Below are 25,628 nucleotides of genomic sequence, written 5' to 3'. Positions count from 1 at the left end.
GCGTTCCACCCTCGCGTTTCGCAGGAAACGGACACCCCGAGGGTGACGAGTGAGTGTGTGTGGGTTTCGAATTTCCGTTCCCTCTTACGCTGCAGGGCACGCAGGTCCGTTTTCGAAGGGATTTTCCATGCGCTCCGATTACTTCACCATTGGACCGAGGGTGGCGGTGGTTTGTTGAGTGTGGTCTTCTGGCTAACCGAGGCCGAGTGAAACCAGGGAAAACAAACACGATTTATGACGTATCGAAAAGGGGAAACCCCGGACAATGAATGGACGGAGAGATTGCATGGGATTGTGGGAAGAGAAGGGGCGCTCATCGAGACACATTTCGAAGAGTTTGGTCATAATGAAAATGACATCTAAATGGCGAACCTATAGCGTATGAATATTAATTACGCAAAAGGAACTGAAATGGCCAGCGGAGGAGTTGAGGAACGGTTTTTTTTTCTTGCTGGATGAAGGATTAATATTTCCAAGAAGCTTCAATTCTTCAAGGGTTTGCAAAAATTCAATAATGCAACGGGCGATATTAAACATTCCTGCCAAAAACAAAAGCTATGTTTGAGATATCGTCAATTAGTTCAATGTTGTAGTTCAAACAATGGTAGAAATACCTCTATAATCTTTTAATTTGTATGTAAATGCCATACCTATAATTCTAACGCAAATTACAACCCTCCTTCGGCCATAAAACTAAATTAACTGAAGAAACGTAAAGCAAACACTGGATAAAGAATGCAGGTAGATAAACAGTAAAGTGAGAAAAACTTCTCACCATTCATTCTAGGCAAATAACAAACCTGTCCAAACCATGGTACGTTCCAGTAATGGAGGAGTTCCTAATTAAATTATGACAACATACAACCCGAATAACATCCCATTGTGTACAGATAGGCCAAAAGTGGAGCAACGAATCGTCAACCCGTACACGTTCAATGTACGCTTGATGTTCGATTGTTAACATATGTTTTTTGCATTTGTTGTTCATCTCATTAGCGGCGCAAAATAGTAAACCCATTTTCTTCGCCAATTCGAAGACAATCGTAACGGCAAACAAATTACTTTTCCACACTAACTTTAGACCGTGAGCTAATTCGTCGCAGGAAAAAAAAAAACTGTCGTCCTTAGCCCATTCGGTTGCACCAACTCCCATCACTAGCACACCGCGAGCAATTAAAGTTAACATTGAAATAAATAACTTCTACCTTTTTGCAGGACCCCGAGGGAAGGGGATGTGTGTCCCGGCCGGTGGTAAATTCTTCAACACCCGATAACTGCACCACCGTGGACTGCAACGAAATGCATCGACTGACAAGCAAAATGCAACTCCACCGCTCATCGTGCGTGTGTTTCCGTTGAACCTACCGCAGTTCGAGGGAGGAAGGAGGGCGTTGGTGGGGCAGCGTCATAGGACTCATTTGCATATCTCCGATTGTGGCCAACGCCACACCAGAAACCAATAAAACGGGGCACCCTGCGTACGCCGACGATGATGGCGATGACGCACTGAACCATAATTAAACAGCAGGGGCACAGCGGGATGGGATCGGTGGTGGTGGTGGTGGTGGCGCTACATCGGTGACCTTCCGGGCCGAAACGAATTCTAGGCCACTCGAACGAGCCTGCCTACACACGTGGCAACCGACTCCCATCGAGGTCGCAGCTGTCATGAGAATCGTTTGTTTTGTTTTAGAGGCGTTTAGCCCGTATCGACCACCAGATGGCGCCGGTTGACACACTTCCGGAAGCCGGAAGACGCAAAGCATACTATCAGTCCGTCGGAGGGTGTGGAAGATGCGATCGGAATGTCAGATCAACCATCGCGGCATCGTTCAATGCCGGTCCCTCTTCTATCTTCCGCTCCCCGCTGGTTGTGTTAATTTGATGAAATTAAAAGTAAAGTACAATTAAAATATCACACCGTCACCAGTGATGATTGCGCGGATGGTAACGGGCCCGGGGCGGCGTCCATAATCGGCCGCGTTGTGCCATAAATTCAAGGTACTGCCGGCCCGGAAAGGGTATGGGACTGATATACATACACACACACGACAGGTTGTGTTGGGTTGGGTGGATCGGTTTTTGCAGTTCCGTTGATAGCAACCCGGCGCGGCAATGAGCCCTGCCTTCCGCATCCAGCCCGCCCCGGCGCCACGGTCTTCGTCGATCGGCCAGGGCGTCGAAAAGACGCAGCCGGAATGGATTGTAAAACAATATAAATATAATAAAACGAGACTCCCGGTTTGTCATTGCGTTTGTGTCAAGCCAGACGGTAAGTGACGTTAGAGTTTCGCAAAACCGTCTGCACAGGTTCATTGTGAGAAGACGAAAAAAAGGAGTGAACCATACCAAACCATAGCAGAGTACTTGACGAATCCATATTGGGAAGCATATGAAACGGATTGGTTTTTCTTAATTTCAGTACTCGTTGAGGAGAGGAAAGAAACGCGGTGATACCAATTAAGTTCAACATGGTTCCGATCAGACTCGTAGGCGCCGGAGTGATTCTTCTGACGATAGGATGTTTTACGGCATTCGCGAACGGTGAGTTACGGTGGAAAGGTGTTTTTGAGTACACTATGTATACCAAAAATTGTGCTTACTTCTACCCTACCTAATGAAGCATAGTATGTGGATTGAACTATTCAAGTTTAATAACTCTGATTCGATACTTTTCGAGATACCATAGCCACTGTATTCGAACTGATTTCGAATTTTCCATTATAAAATAAGTGATAAGCTGAGTGTTACGATACATCATAGTGTGTGTATGTTGAAACGTGCAAGTTTAAGTTTTTTTTTTTTTAATTTTAGCGACATTGCAACTCTGCAAAACTTGATGTGTGTTAGGGAATATCTAAGCTATGAATTTACCTTGAAAACCAATCGTTCGTAACGTATTCGCATGGATATGTCATTTTCTTTTCGAAACTAAGAATGTCGGATGCACAACACAATCCAATACCTTGTAAACTCCTTGTAACTCCTTGTAACTCCTCCTAACTCCTGTAACTCCTAGAGTTTAAATGTCAATTGAAAAGTTGTTCTCATGCGAATCTTGGATAGCTAATAATTGAACGGGTTTTCATGTCTTTAGTATTTTTTGAAAAAGTATCGACTTACAAATAGTTTTAAATAGCAACAGAAAGCCCCAAAGTAACAAGATCCATTACTTTAAAAAAAAAAAAACAAATGTTTTGCGAGGCGCAGAATATCGATAGCACAACGTAACCAAAAAACGTTGTTGCTTCAATTTAATTTATCTAATTATAGCTGCCAAGAAAATTCCTTGTTTATTGAAGCACTCAGAAGAGTTTGAAAGTCACATTTATTTTGAATATATTTCAATAGCATGTTTTAGGACGGGTTTTCATGTTTATAGAATTTTGTGATAAGTTAACGACTTACAAATTTACATTAAGATTACCAAATTGATGACCGTACACTTATTTTGAACATGATCTTCTAAAGGAACACTAAATAACACACGACAGTCTGGATGTAATATTGTCTAAATATTAAAGTTGTGTAATTCTTTACGTTTTATAGATTCGTGAATCTTTTAATGAGAGATTCATGAATCCCAAAGATTAATCAAGTGATGAAAAGTGAAATCACGGATATTCGTGAAAGACCTATGAATGATTCATGAAGATTCTTTAAGGTTTCGAAAGATTTATTAACGTGTCCAGATTCGAATCCCAAAAATTCATGATTCCATCTGAAGGAATCTGAGATGAAAGATTCATATGAATGAATACTGCCAAAAGATTCATAAGGCACAATAGTACTAAATATGTTTTCTTATATGTTATGGGCTTGCAGCGGATGACTCCAAAATTGTCGGTGGCACCACGGCCCAGGAGCGTATCCCGTACCAGATCTCCCTTCAGGTGCTGGTCAACTCGTTCTTCGGCTTTGGACCGAAGAAATGGATGCACAACTGTGGCGGCTCGATCGTGAACGAGTACTACGTTGTGACGGCAGCCCATTGCCTGGACGGCATGGAGCTAAACCGGATGTCGATCGTGGCCGGAACGAACGATCTGCGGAACGACAGCTCGAAGGGAACGCGCTACTTCCTCGAATCGTACATGATCCACCCGGACTACATCGAGCTGAACCGGAGCGACATCGGCGTGATGCGCACCAAGCAGCAGATCACGTTTGATCAGAATGTCCAACCGATCCGCTACTCGTCGGACTTTGTTGGAGGGGGTGTGACGTGTCTGTTGACCGGCTGGGGCTACACGATGCCCATCCGGATTGGGCAGACTCCGAAGGATCTCCAGGAAGCTGAACTGACCACGATCACGAACGATCAGTGCCGAGAGCGGGGCATGCCGGTCAACCCGACCGAAATCTGTACCTTCACCCGTGTCGGACAGGGTGCGTGCGGTGTAAGTAACCTCTTTTCGTGGATAAAGATCTCCTTGCTGGCAGCGATCGTTAATCGGTGTTCGTTCACAGGGTGACTCTGGAGGTCCGCTGGTATGCAACAACCAGCTGTCCGGTGTGGTTTCGTACGGCACGCGTTACTGCGGCATCGGTGTGCCGGATGTATACACGCGCGTCTCTGAGTTCGACACTTGGATCCAGGAAAACACGCAGGTCGATTCAACCCAATCGGACACACCTCCGGCCGAAGGATCGTAACTGTTCCAAAAATCTCCATCAGACAAAAAACCCGGTCCGTCAGAGTGAACATCGGACCCACGACGAAACCCCGAACGACTAATAAACGTAATCTAATCTTTTAATTTTTCAATCACCCGTCCACCATTATTGGCCATCCCCCGAGGGTGCGCCGCGAGTCGCCAGATTCACGTGTCTTCGGGGCATCTTCGGGAAAGGAACTGAACTTGTTGCCCTCGCTACCGCCAGATGATGGTTGACCGCGGGCGTCCGATTTTCCATAACTGAATAATTAGTTAGTTCGGCGCGAAGCTAACACAATTAGCCGGCGTTCGCGAGGTTCCCGATTCAAAGCAGCCCCGCGCCAGGGGTGAACAATGTTCCATTTGTGCTGAAGTGTCCGCTGAAGAGGACCGTTGAAAACGCGCAACCGGGAGAACAATTGAGTGCAATAGGATACGCGAAGTATTTCTGGGGTTTTTTTCCTACTTCAACTCTTAAACACCCCGCCAGAGGGATGTTTCGAACCGCCAGCCTTAACCCCTCCTCTTGAAAAGGCGTTCGACCACACGCTTGCCGGCTTGCCTCGAGGGGTTAAACGTGAGGAAATCGGTAACGGTAATTGTTGACGGTATGTTTCCATTTTGGCATGATCTTTCCGCTCGCTATACGGATGTTTCGTCGCGCGGGCAACACCTTCAACGTTACGTGATCAATTCCCGCAAAGTGTGGGGTGTGAGGGTTTAATATTTTAATTTTTCAGAATTGCAAATCACATGTGGAATCTAGTTACATTCAAAGCCATTCTCTTGGTATCTCGCCATACGACTCGGTCGCCCTCGAAGTGCGAATTGAAACAAATGTAATCTGAAGAACTTTTCCATCGGCTAACGCAACAATGTGGTAAAGGGAACGTAACGAACGGGAAAAAAGGCATCCAATCACCCCGAGGCCAAATTAAATGAGAGAACTAACTTTTGCACTTATTAACGTCCGGCGATAGTAGAATCACGCCGGTGGTTGTGGTGTACTTCAAAATACACACACAAAAAAACCCGTTCCATTCTTCTTGAACCTGGATCTCACCACACAGCATTCATCCGCTCGCAGGACGATCTAGAGAAATCATCCCTTTCGTACATGAAAAAGGATGCTTCTGGTACAAAACTCAGGAAAAACTCCCTTGGTTTCACTTGATCAAGGAATCGGAAATACCGAACGGGGGAACTTATGCCGGGAAGGGATGATATTTTGTTGACATGCCCGGGATGCTCCCGAGCAACCCGGGCCTTTCCCCCTTTCGGTGACCTCTCGCCATCCTCTGAGGATAAAGATGAGACGCACAGTAATCATCTGCGTGTCGGTTCGGTGGCCTCAAACTACGTGATGATGTCACTTCCGCAGCATTCGTGTGCCAGGATCAAGATGAGACGAGCGAGAGAGAGAGCTCATCCGAACACCCTTTCTGTTGAATAAAATGAATCGTAAAAAAGCATCTAGCCTTGGAACAGAGACTCTCCTGTGGATCCAAACCGAGGGAAAATTGGTCACCGCCCCGAGGAGATGCAAAATGAGATGAGAACACAGCCGCACAGAGTGCAAGAGTAAAATGTTACAGATGTCAAAGTGCTGTCAGTTCGTGACCGATTCGGGGCACAACCAGTGGCCGCGTGCGTCTCGGAGGCTGCCTGGCTGATGAGGTACCCTCTTTTCGAGTTCCGCACTTTAGGGAAGAATCCTTTTATTCGGCGGGCTATGCGTGTGCGTGCCGCTGGAAGGATGGTTGACTCGCTCAATTCTTTTCCTTTCCGTGCCGGTGAATGGAGAACGCCACGCGCTCGGTTTTGATTGAATGGAGCAGAGGCAGAACAACAGTGGAAAAAAGTGAACCGCACCGTGACTTATCACCAGCAACAAGATAAAAAGTTGACAGCAGCACAAAGCGAGCATTCTTTCCGGACCCAAGATTGTGTGGTAGGATTGGGTTTTCCACGCGGAAGAAGGGTGGAAAGTTTTAGTGGGTTTCGGTTGAATGGAAAATGAACTTTGTTTGTTACCGTGCAGATTAAGTTGCCGAAAGGGTTGCGGATGAATCAATAATTGATTTTTTTTTACCAATTGCACATGAATGATGTTGATGAAAAATAAAACCTGTGTCTAACCTAAAAGATGGCTGCCTCTATCGCTATTTTGTTTCCAAATTCTAGAAATCCGGATTATAAATAGGAAAAGAGTAAGAATGTGAACCCCCAAAGGCCTTCTATCAGAATTCATACTACCCTCAAACAAAATATCAAAGGACGAATTTTAAAAACCGTTACAAAGAGACACTTTTCTTCATGTTTACTTTACAACTCTTTGAGTGTCCGAAGGCTCGTTGTGAGAATTTCAGCGAGCCATCCTTCGTAAAAGAACACGACCTCAACGGAACGGAAATCAACGCCGCTTTTCTTTCCTGTGGTCATCGTCTCACTTTCACCGAAAACCGAATCCTTTTTCTTTCTGCTGGCATTTTCTCACATGAAAGGTTCGGTGCTTAATTTAAAATATTATGATTGATCGCTTTCGGCAGCATATTTTCCAACGGGCAGTGTGTGTGATTTAGGCGTCATGCTGAGTGAATCCCGGCATTCCTTCTTCTTCCTCGCATTTCACAATGTAAATGAGGTAACGGTGGCGGGTAAAAAAACCCTTTCCATCAACTGGCTCGCTCGCTGGCTTCTCGTTCCTTTCCCTGGTCACGTTAACCCTTCCACGAGGTAAAACTGACCGGTGGTGACCCTGATGACCTTTGGGACTGCAAAGCGACGGGCATGAGGAAGGAAAAAAAACATCAACCAGCAATACATATCATCAACCCCTGAACTTCCGGCCAGTTCCTGCGGAAATGGAAATGACCGTACGGCAAAACGATGGCCGTAAGGTTCTTTCCATTTCCACCGATAAGGCTCCCGGGGGTACCGGTAATACCGTGTTTTGGTGCATTAATCCTTCTTGGGTTTTTTTTCGTTTTCCTCATATGTGATCGCACATTTTTCTTACGAATTAGATGGACGAGAAAATGACCGAAAAAAACCACATCGCGTTCACCTTCGGTAGACGATGAGTGGAACAAACAAACAATAAGAAAATACGACTAAAAACTTGTTCCGACTAAGGACATCCTTTCTTGGGAAGGCAACGGACACAGGCATGTTTTGGTGCAAAAAGTTGAAATTTTTGAAAAATGTTGTCCTATCGTCGGCTACCACATTTTCCCCGTCAAACCTGTTTTCCCAGCACCCGAAAGAAAATGGGTCCTTTTTTCGGTATCCTTCCAGGCGGTGGTGAGAAAGTTCCATTCTCACGGCCATCGGCCAAGTATGCGATCGTATATTTGGGCGTAATCAATGGGTGCCACTTGTGAAGGATTTTAATTCTTTCCTGTCGGCGGGATTGGATCAGGTTTTTCCTGATTTGCCAGCCCAATATGATTGCTCGAAGGTGAACGACGAATAAATGGTTGAAAAAAAAAGACATTCCATGGGTCGGAAAAAGGACACAACTTAAGGATCGGTCCGAGCCGTGAGAAAGTTAAAATTTTGTTCGCAAAAAGCAGTTGTTTCTGAATATGTTAAAAAAAGAAGCCATCAGCTGTTTAGTAGTTTCAAATTTATTTTCTACTTAGCTTATACAGTGTGCTATTCGCAGATCGTCACAAATCATTGAAAAATTTCGCATACCACACGTCAAACGGGGAGCATTCCAGGGTCACACAAACAATGTAGCACACACCTTTCGCTCGGCCAATAATGCCGGCGCAACAGGTGTCGCCACGAACTGACAATTGCATTCGCAGCCATTCGCGAGCCACTTAACATCCAGCCCTTCTCCCAAGGGGACCACCGCCAACCGGCTCCACGATTACCATCTTACAAGATGATAGTCGCGGACGATGCACACTTCCCTTCCGAGCTACGAAAAAAGGGCTTTTTTCTCACCGATTTACGGCTCGCTCCGCAGTCGAGAGGCGAAACATGCACCGGGCACATAAGAAAACAACACCACCATAGGACCATTAAAGACAGCAAAAAAGACGGCCATCATCAAACCGTCGTTCTCAGCGTTTCGGCGAAGTCCCACCGGCGACTCGAACGCGAGCATTATGCTGCCGCATGCTGTGACAGCTCGCGGGCCCAATCTCACCGCAGATAACAATCTTGCCCCTTATCTCCGTCGCCGATGTCGACGGCGTTGTCGTGGTCTCGGCATGCTCGGTCGTGTCCCCTTTATCGGTGTGCATTTCCACGTGTTTATTTGCACTTGTAATGCACTTTCCGCGAAAGTTAATCCCCTCTCGTTTTTATTTTCTTTTCCTCCGCTCGACCGCTTTCTTGTTTCGTTAGTAGATACCGTCATTTGTTTATGACGTCTTACATATGAGATTAAAACCCTTTTACGATATGTTTTTCCCTCGTTCGAGAGTTGTGTTGATTTTGATCTGAACTAATTCAATTTATGAATCTTCTAATATTTTTAAATAATTTTCAATCACTTACCATTAGTTACCTAGTCTTCAACGATTATTTTGCAACATCAAATCACCTGGAATAAAAACAAACAAACAATTTTATTTTGGAAAAGAGTAACTAAAACATCCAATTGTAATACTTTCACGACCTATTGCACACATTCAAATGTCAAATTGTCTAGATGACTTATTAAAGAGCGAAGTTTAAACGAACTTTGGAAAAGATCAACAAGATTTATGTCTTGCCTCAAGTGGCCCTTGAGAGGTGCTTAGAGAGGAGGAAAGGGGAAGGGGGCGAAAAATTACAACATGATTAATTAATCTTCCGATAACCTCACTCGCGAGAGACAATTTTCCATTCTTTCCACCCCGAAATCGATATTCAATGATTTCGTCTTTTGTTTCGCGCACAACACTGTTGACTCCAATCGAGGCGAATGTTATTAATGTTTGCCTCCCATCGGCCGGGGGATCACCGTGGAACATGCCAGCCCCGGTGCCTCGCAGCATGGGGCAGCGAAAGGTTAAACAGGGTTGGTCCACACACACCCCTGCCGTTCCTTGGCAGCAGATGCAGATTTTCATATGCGCCGTACGCTCGCGCTCGGAACAATCGATCCTGACGCGAAATTGGTTCCATCGGGGCCTGCTGCCAGGCGACATCCTGCCGACTTGCGCCACGTGGTCCACGTCACGACCGATGCAAAATTCGATCACGAACTTAACACGATACTCCAATCGCGGTTCGCGATCTCCGGCGGATTTTCCGCTATCCGTCGCCGTCGATAAGGCGCACAACTCATCCGGCGTGGACGGGAACCTTTCTAAGCAGCCTGCAGTAAAAACTAGTGCGCGCACATGAAAGAGCAATCTGCCGCCTGGGAGGGGTAGGAGGTTTGGGTTAACGTCGTCGGACTGGCCCCGGTCTTATCGCCGCGATATCACGTGGTTACATAAGACACGAATTCCAGCAGGCGGTCTTGCACCGGAACGGTTTCGTTTTCGGGTTCTTTTCGGACCGCATCCACCTTTCGGAGCCGTCCATTTACGTTCCGTTCTTTGTGCAACACAGCCCAGGGAGGTTGGCATCTTCAAGTGATATCTCGATAAAAAGAACCATACACACACACCATCCACCCGCCTGAGCGCCGTATCCCGCACGCAGGGAAGAAAAAGGTCGTAAATTAAAAATAATTATCCTGCTTATCTGCTTCACTGTCCTCTGCTATCAGAACGAAGCAGCAGAGCACTGTCCAAGGCGTGCGCGCCCTCCGCAGAACAAAAAACATCAGCATCAAAACAAGGATCCCAGCATCGCTTGTGCGTTTGGCGCACTTTCTGGTGTGCATTTTAAGAGGTTTTATAGTAGAAAAAGTTTCATTTCGGTTCAGCAATTGAGACATTCCGAGCTCTTGTGGCCTTGATCTTAAAGTGGAGCCGTACGGGACACGCCGGCCCGGCCGGTTAGTTGCTTATGATTCATTATGCTGGCTTGTCCCGCGGGTCCGTACTTCACCAGAACTGGCGAATGAAGTTAATGTTTTCGGGTAATTTATGGTCGCTCTCGGAATGGGGGCCCAAACGTTGACCCTGATTTAAGATTGTGACTCCAAGGCGCGCATCCTACGATAAGTCCGGCACACGTAAATTAGAAGCGTGGCCATCGCCGGCACTCCGGTGGCAAAGGTGGCCCTGTAGCGAGATAAAAATTAATGTTTTCACTGCGATAGCGGGGGCCGTAAGTGTATTTTAAGACTTCTTCTAAAATCTATACGAACTTGTGATGAAGATTCGGGGAACCAGTGCTAATTAGATAAAACAATATAAAGCTGTTGAGGTACTCAGAAGTACATTACAGCATGTGATGCATGCAAGAAGAAAGAGATAGAAGATTTCTTTAAGAGAGTCAAGAACGAGCTTTGATAACATTCACTTAAGGAACACGTATAAACCGTTAAAATTAAAAACCTCCACGCCCAACTCCTGTTTCTTTAGCTTAAGTAAAACCCCTGAGTCTCATCATTATTGTCATACGAAAATCATTATTTAAATCAGGTATTTTTTGACACACATTCTAGCAACCAGTTCCGGCAGCATCGACGACCCCTTCACTTCCTCAAGGATGCAAATGTAGCCATTAAAACAACAACCTACTCGAGAAGAATGTGCACAGTTAAAGGGAAGATCATCGCAGCAACAACAAACTGGTCCAGCCTGACATCAATTACCGGCTGGCCTGGCCATAACCGTTGACCGAACGGTCAAACGATCAAGCATCAAGCCAGCACACCCGTTACCAAACGGTCACTTTTTCCCGCCACACGACGACCTTTGCACTAGAACAGCATCTTCTGGCCAAGCGAACGGCAGGAAGTTCGTGATCTCCAAGTCACCAGACAGCTTCCGTGCCGTGGAAGACTTCACTCCCCGATCATCCCCTTTTGCGCGAATGCATCATCATCAACATCTACCAAGATCAAGATGCTCGGGGGTCATTCGGTGATAAATTAGAATATTTCTTCACGGAACTGGTCCTGCCGGGTTCGATTCCTGTCCTGGGAGAAATATAAATAAAACGACGCAGAAGTACGGGCGAACGGCGCATCGGTGGAGGGTCAGTGCTTGTTGTCCCGATGACATCGGCCAGCACAATAGGGGTCATCACGCATACACGCATTAATATTTGCATAAGCGTGGAAGCTGCAAGGACCTTTCCGTCATCGATCGTGGACCCTAGCGCATTCCGGGGGCATGCCATCGAATTGCATTCAAATGTTTCGGGCAAGGGAAATGAGCTCGCCGAAAGCGGTTTGGCGGTGTGTGGGGTGGATGCTGCAGATGTTGCGCGTTGCCGGCAGCAACTTTCGTTTCTCGGTTGTTGATGCGCTTGACCCTCCTCCCGGGTGGTGGTCTGCACGAAGTGGGAAAAATAAACATAAATAATTTTTCCTTCCAAACACCTTTCCAGCTAAGCAGTTGCATCACCATATCGAAGGATCGAAAAGGACGAGTGAACGGAACTCCTTCAAGGATCAACGTCCAGTGACGTGAGTTTCCTTCATGATGGTGAATGTTCCTTCCTGTATTTTTTCTTTTCGTCCCCCTTCGTACAGCACCAGTCGACTCTCGGAAGGTTCCAAAAGGATGTTCGAAACTCTGATGCGTGCATTTGCCACGCCGCCGAAGGGAGAAAGAGAACCAACGTCTAGGGACACATTACCCGCGCTCAACTGACCACTGCCGGCTTTCTTCGACGGTTCGATACCCATCTTGACCGGCGCTAGGGGTCCCTGGAGGAAAATCGTTCGTCGCTACGGAACGCAACCAAATCCTTCCCGTACAGCGCGTGTATTTGCGTGAGAAAATATTTTCCTACTCCGAGACAATGTGCAGGCACAGCTTTTAAAATGCTGTCCATCGATGATTTCGATTCCGTTTGAACAACACCAACAAGGGAAATTAAAAAGAAGAAGAAGCGGAGAACAGATTGTATCCGATTAGCGACAATTCGATGAGAGAAAATGCAGGACATGGTTGGATTTGAGCAACAAACACCGAAACGGATTGAATTGGCCGATTAGAAACGAAAATAAGTACTCCTGTGCGGAAAGCAAAGAGGAGATTGTTTAAGTCCAGTGCGTCTTGTTCTAGCTATTGTGGTTTCGCTATTATGATTTGCTTCTATCGGTTGTGATCTTATCGATGCGGTTGCATTTATGACGCAGCTTGTAGGGAGATGTTTGTGTAGACTAAAATTGTATACCAAGAATCACGAACCAGTTTCAACATTCTTCTACGAGTTTTTCATAAAAGAAGGATTCTCAAGCGATCAATTTTGCTGCATTTTAGAACAAATAAAAAAGAGTTAAATTTTAGTCTCTATTTTGCAGCTATGAATATTTGACTATGAATTTTTGATTATAAAAGTAAGTGGTAATCAGGCTAAGAATGTAAAAAAAATAACTCATGCATAATTTGCTCTGTTAGTCCAGTATTTCTCAAATATATTTGGCAAATGTTTATAAGATAAAATGAAATTATTCTTTCACCATCGATCATCGAAAAACTTTTCGCGACAAGCGCTGCACATTCTGCTGCGGAAAACTTTCTAATTAACAAATAACATCGGGGTGTAGGGTTGACGCTCTGGTGTTGATTTTTCCAGCACGCGTAAACCCTTCGCTTCACGAATCGGGTTGATAATAAAGATTTCTCAGGAGACCAAACCGAAAAAAACCGTGCAATACTCCTTATACACGCGCGTGCTGGTATAACGTTTCAATTAGTGAGAAAAATTCTCATCCTTTTTACGCAGTAAGCCTTTTCCATTCGCCCAGGCAAATGAAGGAGTTTATTTCCTATCAGTTCAGCTGCAAAGCGAGGTGTAATTAGACTTGTGACAATATTTTGCTGCGATGCGCTTCTCGGCACACCGCAACATCGGGTTTCCTTCGCGGTGCGACGTGTTGTTGTGGAAGCGTGCACACCACCGAACCCTTTCCCGGCGTATCAATTACCCACCCTGGGGAAAAAACCCCACCATACACGCCTTCTCGCCCGCCAAAAGGCTGAGGTTGTGCGGCCAGAAGTTATCACTTCTAAACTTCCCACCAAACTCCATCGTCAGGACATCAACGCAATCCCGTTCGCCATGATCCTTACTCTCCAGGGCATAATTCAAACCCTCTCTCTCTCTCTCTCTCTTTCTCTCTCTCTCCTGCTGGCCCTGTATCACCTCCACTTTTGCTATAGGGAGTGTTGATCATTTTCCCGCACCCAGGTTCCCGTTTTTCCCGCAGCACGAACATGTTCGGGCAAAACGGATGGTGACTTTCTTCGCTCCAACACTTGACAGTGATAAATTAATAATTTAAAACCTTTCTCCATGACCCGTGGTTGTGGAAGGCGAGGAAAATATATTGCCCGAAGAGCGGCCCAGCAATGCAACGGGTGGGTAGGACGGGCGGAGAATTTTATCGTGCAGCTAATTTCTGTTCTAATTTACAGCCACAAGAAGTAATGACGATTAGCAGTTAGGAAGTGAATTACCTTCGATGAGTTAGTTCGGTTAGATCATTCTCAACGGAAAATTATGACGTTTTCTCTCTCTCTAACAGTTCCGATTTTTTAAATTTTGAAGCTACACATTTTCCTACTACAATACCTTTCCTTTGTCGTTCTTATGCTCAGCAACATGAAGGGGCCATAATTTACCATCACTAGTTCAAGTGCTGCTGCCTTCGGCTAATTTGCATAATCAAATTGATTTACTCGCCCGGTTCGGTGCCTCCCTCTGCAGATGGTCGCCCTGCGCGTGCTGATTGCAGTGCACAACATTATCGATGTCTTGTGGAAGGAACGGTTCTAACGCCTTTTGGGTGAGCAGATGTGCAGCATCGTTCGAGAGTTAGGAGCCCATTCGGTGTGGCGTGGGAAAGAGCGTTGGTAATATTGTTTGTAGAGGCGAAACCGGGAAGGGACAACCAAACGAGGCACAAAATTGCGTTGGTTTGGTATTTTGCTGCGCTTCACAACTGATCAATCATGGGTCTGATTAGCGACCGCAGCAACAGAACACAACACACGGCAGTAACAATATCAACCGGACATAACTACGTCCCGTAGGATCTTCTGTACCACCACAAAAGATCACCCACCCGGGGGTTCCTTTGTCACCGTGTAAGAACCCAAACCTACCAGTGGTAAGAGATCGCATCGTACCGTTCGGCAAAGGATAACAAGACGCTTGTCGTTTACCGTTTTTGTGGACCCTTCCTTTTCCGGGGTTCGTCTTCGAAGGTGGCGGCATGTCGCAATGATTGATCAATGAAGAGGACCGGGCACGCAAGAATAACGGATCCTTCCCTCGCACGGTTGCGCCCACTCCCGTGCCAGCTACCCACAGGGACTCCCGTTACGTCGTCCCGTAACCACAAAAAGGACACCAATGTTTTCTCAAGTACATCACTCTTCCCGAAACAAAAGGGGACGCCTACAAAGCATCTCCGGCCCGGCAGTGGGTTGCCCATTATCCAGAAGTGTCCAGTTTTTAAGGTTAGGAGAAAGTTTATCCTTGGTTAGTTTGGCTTCGATTCGATTCTCATTGATTGCGGTACTGTTTTTAAGGTTCCGAGGATTTGCCTTCGCTCCTTCGGCATACTACACTGGATAAGAAACGATTTATGAGACATCAATGACCGGGGACGAAGAAAGTTGGACGACTTTTCCTTCTGACGTAAATATGGTTCAGGAAGGGATATGTTTAGTCGAAGCAAGATAAAATTCATAATGTTGTGTTTTATCGAAAGTCCCGTTAGCAGACCACTTCCTGTTACAAACGTTCGGTTTTTTTGTTGCATTCATTTGGGTTTCTTCAATCCATAGATAGTAGCATTAGAAATGTAACCATTAGATATTTTAAAGCATTATATTCTATTTCAAGTTTTCGTCTAGTATCTCGAGTACTTCGATTTTGAGTCTAAGAACGATTTCAGAAAATCAACATAATCAACTCGTCATAGTGAAAAACAAACTCTTTACACCAGAGAAAAGGGATATTTTCATAGCTGTGGTGTGAATAAAATGGTGAAATGAAGTGAAATACATTGAATACGGAATAATATGTGAGAGCACCTTTGAACAAATGAGAAAATAAACATGATAAATTTTCACTCAAATTGTCTGTGGTGTTAAAAAGGACTAGAATTTTGATAAGCATAGAGATGAGATGGAATTATTTTCATATTTTGCTATATAAAATTGACTTGCAGACAAATTTAAACAAATACCAATGTTTCGATTTAAACATTTGCAATCACTAAATCATGCAATTTATGGTGAAAATACAATTTAAAAATACTTTGGCTTGGAATGGAATTATTTTCATATTTTGCTATATAAAATTGACTTGCAGACAAATTTAAACAAATACCAATGTTTCGATTTAAACATTTGCAATCACCAAATCATGCAATTTATGATGAAAATACAATTTAAAAATACTTTGGCTTCCTATAGTTCCTTTATTTGCAAAGCAACGAAATCAATAAGCCCCACAATGGCAAAAAAACCCACCTCTGTAGGTTCAATCTCTCCTTTTAACATCCCCTCCCCGGTTTACAAAACCCACTTTGTGTCCCATTTCATCACATGCCACATCGGATTCCCGCTTTTACGATGATGATTTGCGTTGGCCTCCACCGTCACCACCACCCAACCCCATTCGTCACTCGGCGAAGGTTTTGATTTGCGGCCTCTCCGCACACTTGACGATGTAATCAGGCGTGCTCGAGGATGAAAAATCCTTTAATTTTCTTTTCTCGGCACAACCACTCACTCGCTCACGCACCTACCACCCCTGGGGCCCTCCAGCTCATTCCCATTTATCAGACCGCGCTCCGGTTGTGGGGTGTAGGACGGCGGTCGTTCGTCGGATGCGCTGCGGTTGTCATCATTCATCAGACGCATCGACGCATCTCTAATTCATCATCAGCCAACCCGAGCATCGACGTTCACGCCGTTCCGAATGAGCGCTCGGAGGAACTCTTTGCCCTATTTTTTACGTTTCAAAGGAGCCGGGAATGGGTTGTATTCATTGCAAAACAGAGATGAAATAGAATAAAAAGACTGATAAGATGTGCACAAGTGAAAATATATGTGCAAACTCAAGAAGGATAACGGTGGCTTGTGCACCCAAATAAAATCGAAAAATGTCAAAAAAGTTTTACGTTAATCAAAAATGGAATAAATTGATATTTGTTGCTACACCCAAATGAAATCTGCTACTCAGTCAAACATTCAATAGCTAAATTTATAAACTACCAACAAAAATAACAAACTTTGTTGGACTTTGTAATGTTATTTATGTACTGGCAAATACAACATTCTTACATTACAAATCTAGTGAGACTTTGGACACATTTTTCAACGCCCTCCGACCATCCTCTGCGGGTTTGTGCGCAATTCGCCTTTCTCCAACAAGAGCATCGTGTAATTTACTTTCCCGCAAACATAACGCTTTGGGACTAGCAAACACAAAACCAGTTCGTTTATCATACGAAACCGAGCAACATTGTGTGATCCACCGGGCACCATAAAATACCCCCAACGAGTAGGGCTCACTCCTTTAAACCTACAAAAAGATAAAGAAATAAAAGCAAATTCTTTTCCGAAAAGGGCCATAAATGAGGAGCGAACATTTTGTGTTCCAGTAAGTTTGACCAGAAAGCAGGCGAAAAGTTCATTGCGTGGAATGCTGGAGGAAATTAGCAAGGATAACGCAAATGCCATCGTTTTTTTTATACCACTCTCTGCCAGTTCGCAAAAAGATTAAGCGGTGTTGCTTTATTATGCTCCATTGTAACTTTCCCCGCGCTGAGTTGTGTGTTACAATTTTCTCGAGCGCAGTTATCTTGGTAACAAATTGTTCACAATGAACGCCAGGGATGCGTTTTTCACAGCTTGCTAACAATGCGCACAAGAGCAGTCTGAGCGTTTTCCCGGATTATGATCAACGACAACAACAACAACAACAACAACAGCAACACCTACTGCCAGAACCAAACCTTTCCCTACCCTTACATGGATGCGCCGTTTTGAGCATAATTCAACCGTTTCGAAGCACCATCATGATGGCGTTGTAATGCGGCCAACATCGAAAATCCGATTTCGGCTCAAGTGTTTCTCCGATGGGCGAGTGAAGAGTCGGTTGGAAGCTGCTTACGAGACCGATTAACCAGAGTGGCCTCTCAAGAGTGGTTCTTTTGCGTGGATGAATTAGTTCTCGATGAAGTCGTGCGTGATTCAATTGACACCTTGCGCTGGGAAACTTTAGCAGCTGGAACATTTTTTCTAAGGTTTTTTAAAAAATAAGATATGCTTCAAATAAATATTAATAAAACATGAAACACTCTAGATGAGCTCATCACAATCAGAGGTCAGTGCAAGCTGCATTTAATGACAACTGTCTCGTTTCATCAGATCGTTCTATAAATAAAACTTCATTACGAGAGACCTTTCGAGTAGCGCATTAGTAGACTATCAAGCAGAAAGAGTCGACAGTGAGGTGCACAGTGAAGGTAGCAAAACGTCTGGTTGAACATTAGATAATTCTTCAACCATCCGGCTCCTCTACCTCTGCTGTTACTGCATGGACGTAACACCCATAAATAACTCCCACCCTAATCGGTCCCGGTAAACATCATAATTTTATATTCGGAAGTGTAGCCACCACCCCAGAAGGAAGAAGGAACCAGAAACGCCGTCGCCCGTTAAGCCTTTCAATCTTGCTCGGTTTGTAGCTGACGTTGGACCGGCCCCTTCATCGACAGCGGAGTGTCATCCAGTGCCTCAAACCATCAGCTGAACCATTTTTCATCGGACAACATTTTCTGTACAGCAAACTCACGGCCCCCCGGGTGAAACACGATCATTTGCCGGGCCTGGCTGTGTGGTTTATTTTTTATGATCGGCAGGTGCAAACGGTGTTATGGTGTTAACAGATATGTTAGTGCCCCGTTTGGCTTGTACCATTGATCCTGATTTGTTTGGCCTGTTTTGTTGCAATATGGCACGATGATAGAGTAACTTTTGAGTTGGAAATGAAATTATTTTGGAGTTTTGTTTAGTTTGTTCACTTGATAATTTAAAGACTCATATCAGAGGATGACGTCATAGCGTTATGTGTTTACTAGCCAAAAATTTAAAACAATCAAAAGAAAATGGTTAGGTAACATTTTGGTTTATAACCGCAAGATATCAGTTTTCGGAGCACGTGTCATTTTCATATGATTTTTCTTCTTGGAACTGATGCAATGCTGTTTCAAAGCGTGCCTTTTTATATACCTTCACCGACCTAACCCGATCAATTTCAACCACAAAACCCGTCGACTTGCACGTTCCTGTGGCAGACGAAATGGCGGAAGCGAATGCTAGCTGAAGTGGAGCCAAAGTCTCGGAGGCTTCTTTTCCCCCATTTATTGTTCTGGCACTTTTTCATTTGCATCCGCAAGTCGAGGGCCAAACAGGCCATTTCGGGATTTATGGCACCATGTCGTTTCGATACCTTGGTCGGCTGGAAACATGCGGGGGTCTGGTGGTGCATCAACCACCGGTTCTGGTGCTATCACTATGCGCTCCACACTACGTACGCGAACCATAGCAATGCTCAACGATCGTTTACATTCGGGCACCTTGACCTCACGCCAAACATCGCGTCCGCTAGCGAGTGCAGCACGTGGTGTGAAGTGAACACACCGGACGTAGCCACACCGGACGGTGAGCCGATGCTACTTAAATTTAAATTAGGGTTAATATAGTCAAAGGAAGAGGTTAACTTCCGAAAGCCGTGCACCAGCCCGTCGTGGGGAGCAAATGAAACCGACTCAAGCCGTGGCTATTTTTACAACCGAAAACTATGCTCTGCGATAGTCTAGAGCAGGGGTCGGCAAAGTCCAACCCACCAGCTGATTACTAATAAAATATAAATACAAAAGACTAATACTAAGACAACGAACGAACACTTATTTTGAAAATTTAAAACAAATCAGCGAAAATGCATTTCAAGATTAGTGGTTATGTTAAATATTTAAATATTTTATCTTGTCTTTATGTTACTCAATTGAAAAATGGTTTAGATCACTTTCATAACATTAATACATCGTCTGGCCTACAGTTTCTGCTCCTTTTCATCATTTGGCCATTTCCCAAGAAATGTGTGCTGATCCCTGGTCTCGAGGGATCGCGTTAAAACCCGTTGTCGAATATGGGCAAGAAATAAAATTTTTCTTATAAAAACTATGTTTTGCAGCATGAATCGTATAAGATGGACTGTGCCGTACGTAAAATTCGCTATTTATGGTTCCTGATTTCAACATTGGTTGTTTGTAATGTTTTTCCTTTCATAAACATGACACATCACCAAAGAAGGTATTCCTGTTATCTAAGTCAGTCGACTTTTATTCTCAGGTTGTAGGTAACAAACCTAACATCAATCTCGACATACTGATAAAATTTGATACCAGCAAAAATAAATAATTTTTTAGAAATCATTGTCTAGATCATAACAATCATCCAAAATTCGTAGGAACTTAAATTTTTAATCACGCAAAGCAATCTGCTTCTTTAAAGTCGCTTTAAAGTGTGATGACAGCAATTGAGGTCATGAATATCCGGAGCAACTGCGCTGATGATTTTACAGCGCACGGCTGTAAAAGAAAAACCTCTGCCGATTAAACTAGAGGGACCTCTAGCCGTGGAATGCAATCTTCCCGCTCGTAGCCACCGTCTTGCAGGCGCACTCTGGAAGACTGGTTTTAAGTGAGTTATTGTTGTTTAATTGACGGCGGGTAAATATAGAAATTACTCGCGATTATCATCTTCCCTGCCGTTGGCACCACGACACGCACCTTATCAACCGGCTCTAGTATCTTTAGCTTTCCCATCGATGCCGCTCCCGGCCACGAGTAACGCTTTGTCATGTGTTGGAGCGGCAGTTCCGTGACGGAACGTGTGACCGCACGGATGGATGACAGAAAGATGGCTGATAGCCGATATGTCTTCGCGCGCTCATTCTTTGCATTTCTCGCATGCCATTCGGTTTTGTTGTAAGCCTTTCATTGGCGGCAATGATGATCGCATGTTTGCAAAAACACGCCGTACATTAATCTACACGTGCTTATGCAAGTCTTCTTAAACGGACTAAGAAACCAAAAACAAAGAAAAAGGGATTAGAAAGTTACTAATGTGATACAGTTAAATATCAGTAGTGATGTGATGTTTATGTGCACTTCGAGAGTATTGTATGCCCTATGTGAAGGTTTATGAAATAACAACGAATAATATTGAAAAAGTAATACTAGATTAGGTAACTCATTGTAAGAACAAATAAATTTATATCTTTAAAGGGCAAGCATGTTAAATTTGATGTTGTATTTCTCTGCAACAGCAACTCAATATAACTTGTAATACACTTTAAATGCCCACACAAAAATTGAATAACAGCTTTCCGCGATAGCTGCATAACAATGTAGTACCTTCTGGGAAAAACAGCTTACAAAAGTTGCGATCAATGATAATTACAACAACTACCAGCTAATTCAAGCGACCAGGGAAAATCCCAATCCAACCATTACCCACTCGAGGCACAATCAGAGACCGATGATTTGGGAAAGTTCCTAGGTGGTGGCAGTAGCGAACCGAAAACAAATGGAAGCCAGGGTACCATTTCCACCGAATAATACTCAACGACAGTTCGCCCTCTTCATAGGCACCAGGCATATCCCACTTGTTCGCAATCTGCAGCGAACTGCGGTGAGGGTGAACCACAAATCCACCAAACACTTCGGTAATTAAGCGGAACATCACCGGATCGAGTGACCTTTCCGTGGTTTGCGTGTTTCCTCCAGGATGTTCTATCCTACTTTTCGTCCTTTTGCAGCTCTCACTAGCTGCGTTCAGCGGGCGATACGAATCTGGTCGCAAATTTGCAACGGTAATTAGCTATCGATAGCGACAAATAGTTGCAGTATGAGCATTAGAGTCGTCCACACTCGTTCCGTTGGAGCTCGCACGGGTGTCTCTATACCAAACTAGGATAAGGACACCCATATGGTATAGTTCGGGTCGATTGAAAAAGGGGAACATGATTTTCATACAGACGAAATGGAAAGCTAGCACAGCGAGCATTGAGCGACTGCTGGAACGAGGAAGACACCACTCCCGCCAAAAGCCAATGAAGCACGGTACTATAATATGGAAGTAATTTGAACTAGGGTTGTCCCCCCGGACACTCCATCCATTTTCCTGTGCTGGGTCTGTTTGTCAACTAATTTGCGATTCCGGATATGCGGCGCTCCACGGAAACGATCCAGAAAAGGCCGTGCGGTTTTTCGACGACATCGCCCGGATCGCACACAAGGGATCGTGAGTATGAGCACACGATTGAACTAATCTCGCCATGTGATGCTCGTGATGGCTTCATCGTTGACTTTGGAACATGTTTGGCCCAGGGATAATGGAGGATTTCCAGCATTCCCAGGACACAAAAGATGATGCTTCATGGAAACGGGTTTCATAGAAAAAAATATTTCATTTCTAATACTAATTGCTTTTTTCTCAATATTTTCTATACCCTTAATTTGACAATGCAATAATGGCATTTGCCAATTGCATATTTTTAAATGCTGTTTAGATCAATTAGATTCAATATCTGTAATAAGACTATTTTAGAAGATCTGTAACATATTAAAATTGTCCTCAAATTAACATTATTATCAAACATGGATTCAACCAACAGTTTTCAATCTTTGCTATTCATAAATAAAAGTCTCAAACTACAAAAAGATTCCTAGTTGTATCACAACTATTTCCCCGCTCGTCAAATCAGTCGTCTCTAGAGACCACATTCAGTGGATATTCTTTCTATTGAGTGTGTGTGTCTGTGTGTCTCCCAACTTCATCCCCGTGAATGTCATCCGACTCATCATCATCATCATCATCATCGTCGTCAACAACAGCACCGACAAAGGCCACACAACGGATTTTCGAGATTGCGTACAAGCTCGCGCGACTCCCAGGGGACGCTCGCTTATCGTTAGTCCGTCGGTTGTCAGGACAATCGTGTATCCTGTGCATGGAACGAGCAGGCCACCAGCCAGCCAGCCAGCCAGCTAGCGGCTTAATCCGCCCAATCCGTCGGGCAGTAAAATCGTTCGACGAGGGTTCAGAGTGATTGCGATTGCGGTGGATTTACCAGCGCACTGATCCCAACAACCTTCGTCCTGTGGTGCGGTCGCCACGTTCAAAAGGTCCACCCGGATCGATTGGCTAAACGAAAGCGATGGCCGATTGGTGTGGGTTGTTTTGTCTGCGATACAAGCATACCGTTTCTATTCACTGTGGATTTGGCCGGAGTGCAGATTTGAGCAGTAGAAATGGAATGGTGGTATCGTTTTACGTCAATTATTATTAAACCTTCATTCAAAAATGTCTATATCCAAATGGTGATTAATTTCATTTAATTACACCAAATCTAACGTAAAAATGAATACTTAATTTATACGTACAAATGAGCACTCTCTCTCTGTCTCTCTGCTCCTCTGTTTCTTGCATTCATTAATCAATCCAACTGCGCTTTCAGACGCAACACAACGGCAAAAACTACCTTCTCGATTCCGAAATTCCGTACGGTACATCCAACGGAATTAAACTTTGCGCTAGACGCTTGTGTTTCGAGCTAAAATTAGGCAATTCACCGCCAACATGTCTGCTCCGCAGCCGCTAAACTGCACGATCGAAATCACACATTTTTAGCATTCCATCAGCCTTCGCCGTTGCTTTCCACGAAGACAGCCTCTCATCCACGGACTCGAAAAGAAAGATCAGCAGCCTCTCTTAGGCCGATACTTTCTTGTCAAGCACCCATTGGGTTGGCAGACGGATTGCACCTTGCCGGGAGGCACTTTAAGGCACCAAAGCGGGCAAGAAATCAGAAAGGCCTCACCCGGGTTTGACGGGTCTTACCGGTGTCAATTCCGCACGGGTCCAATGAATCACCGATCGCTTGTCGGGGCTGAGGAATTTGCAATTCCAACCGCCTCATCACATCCTCGCAGGCCCCCCTGGGGGGAAATGGACAAGTGCTATTTTCGATTGAATTGCGCGTAAATGAACCGCCGCCAGTCTAACGGCGCACGAGCCGGCTCTTGTTGAGTGAAGATATTTCTTTTTCCCTCCCTTGCTGCGACTTGGTTTTGCTAATGACGAGTGATTTGTTTCCACTTGCAACGATTGGCACTCGACGGGAGAGGTTGTTAAAAATAAGAAAAAAAGCTGATGATGTGTTAACTTCTCTTTTACCCGAAAACTCAAGAACACCAATACGAATGAACATTCTTCAATTCGCTTGAAGATTCTCGCATATCTCACTTTAAACAAATACACAAAAATAAATCTTTGATCTAATGATGGGAGGAATTAAATTTCATTCGAAACGGAATAATTTTCCATCAAACCGAAACGTGAATCCACCCCAAGAACCGGGATTGTGTCATTGAGCGTCAACGGCTGGAAACCGGGACAAACCTGTCAAATGCCACCTGGCGGCAACCCTGGGGAGTGTTGCATAACGTGAAACATGAAATTACCTGCGCCCCCGTGGGGTCAGCCCATCCATAAATCGGAAGCGATCTACCGTTGGGGCCATCGCGTTTGCTCAAACACCGCGCCTTCACGGATCTCTCGGGATCGTTTCTGCTTCCATCATTTACTTGGACGTCGGATACCTTGCAGCACACGCAGGCAGGGGCGGTCATAACCTGCGCATAACTCGGCACGATTTATGTACGTGCGTTTGCGTCAGGGCGGCAAGGCGACACTTTTGCTTTCGCACCGCCGCAGCGCATCATCCTCCGGCGTCTCGGGAGGAGGAGAGCAAATTAACGGTAGCGACTCTTGGTTCTCTCCTGCATGGTTCGTTCCATTCCGCAAGAAAGTCTGTTTGCTTTGCGTTGCGTGCTTTACATTAGGCACGGTTGTTTAGAGGAATACGCTACCGGCGTCGGCGTCTTTTCACAAGATCTGACGGACAGAAAGTGGTCTTAAGGCGGCAACACGCACTAGTCGATTCAATTCGATCAACACACAGTCGTAAAAGTAAACCTTGGAAAATGATTTTTCTATCACTTCGAAGGATGTGTTTGGTACAAAAGTGTGTAAAGTAATACCACAGCAAGGTTTGTGTTGAGATGTTTGAATGAAAGTTTAGAATTATGTTGAATCTCTATGATAAAATAAATTACAGTTTAAAGCATTTTTAAATGAAAATGTATTATGTCATCATTTTCTGAACAAACGAGTCATGCACAAAGTCTAGCTTCAAGAAAACATTCAAAATTCGATAAAATGTTCATTTAAAAGAAAAAGAAAACTCATATGTTAGTCGCATTATTGAGATTTAATTGTCTTTCTTTTTTATCAAATATTTTAGTTCGAAAAATCTAATTGGATTTGGAATCACTTATTTTTAGTATACCGAATTCTTTATGATTGTTACTTATGACTTATCTTATGTCAGAAACAGAACCATAGAAGCAGATGGTACAGCAATTATGCGTATATTAATAGCAAGTAAAAATCCTTTTCTTTTTTGATATTTTGTGGCACCCATTTTATCTCAAAATAAAAAAATCTGCATACTGAATAAATGTAAATAAAGCTCAAAATTGTGAAGCCATAGAATGTTTTTAAAAAATATTTACAGATAACAAAAATTGTTATACATGATTGATTCCGGTTTTAATCAATTTGTATCTACGTTTGCAGTTTTCAACAATTTGGTCGTTGAAAAACACAATGCTACAAATCATTCCATGGTCCCACAAAACATGCTCTACTTTCCCGTTCACTCACACTCTTTAAAACACCACATTACATCACCAAATGTGGCCTCTACTCGTAATGGTAGTCTCCGGTCATATACTAAGGA

General features: G+C 44.3%; 1 protein-coding gene across 1 annotated transcript; it reads left to right on the top strand.

The window, feature by feature from the left end:
- Positions 1-2,471: 2,471 nt before the first annotated feature.
- LOC131262327 (chymotrypsin-1-like) lies at positions 2,472-4,656 on the top strand. The gene is made up of 3 exons (XM_058264306.1): positions 2,472-2,544; positions 3,826-4,400; positions 4,471-4,656. The coding sequence occupies exons 1-3, from the start codon at positions 2,472-2,474 to the stop codon at positions 4,654-4,656; spliced, it is 834 nt and encodes a 277-aa protein (XP_058120289.1).
- The last annotated feature ends 20,972 nt before the right edge of the window (positions 4,657-25,628 follow it).

The sequence above is a fragment of the Anopheles coustani genome, chromosome 3 (genome assembly GCF_943734705.1).
Source record: "Anopheles coustani chromosome 3, idAnoCousDA_361_x.2, whole genome shotgun sequence".
NCBI classification, from domain to species: Eukaryota; Metazoa; Arthropoda; class Insecta; order Diptera; family Culicidae; genus Anopheles; species Anopheles coustani.
The sequence above is the reverse complement of the archived record's forward strand: the minus strand, read 5'-3'. Positions and strand labels throughout refer to the sequence as shown.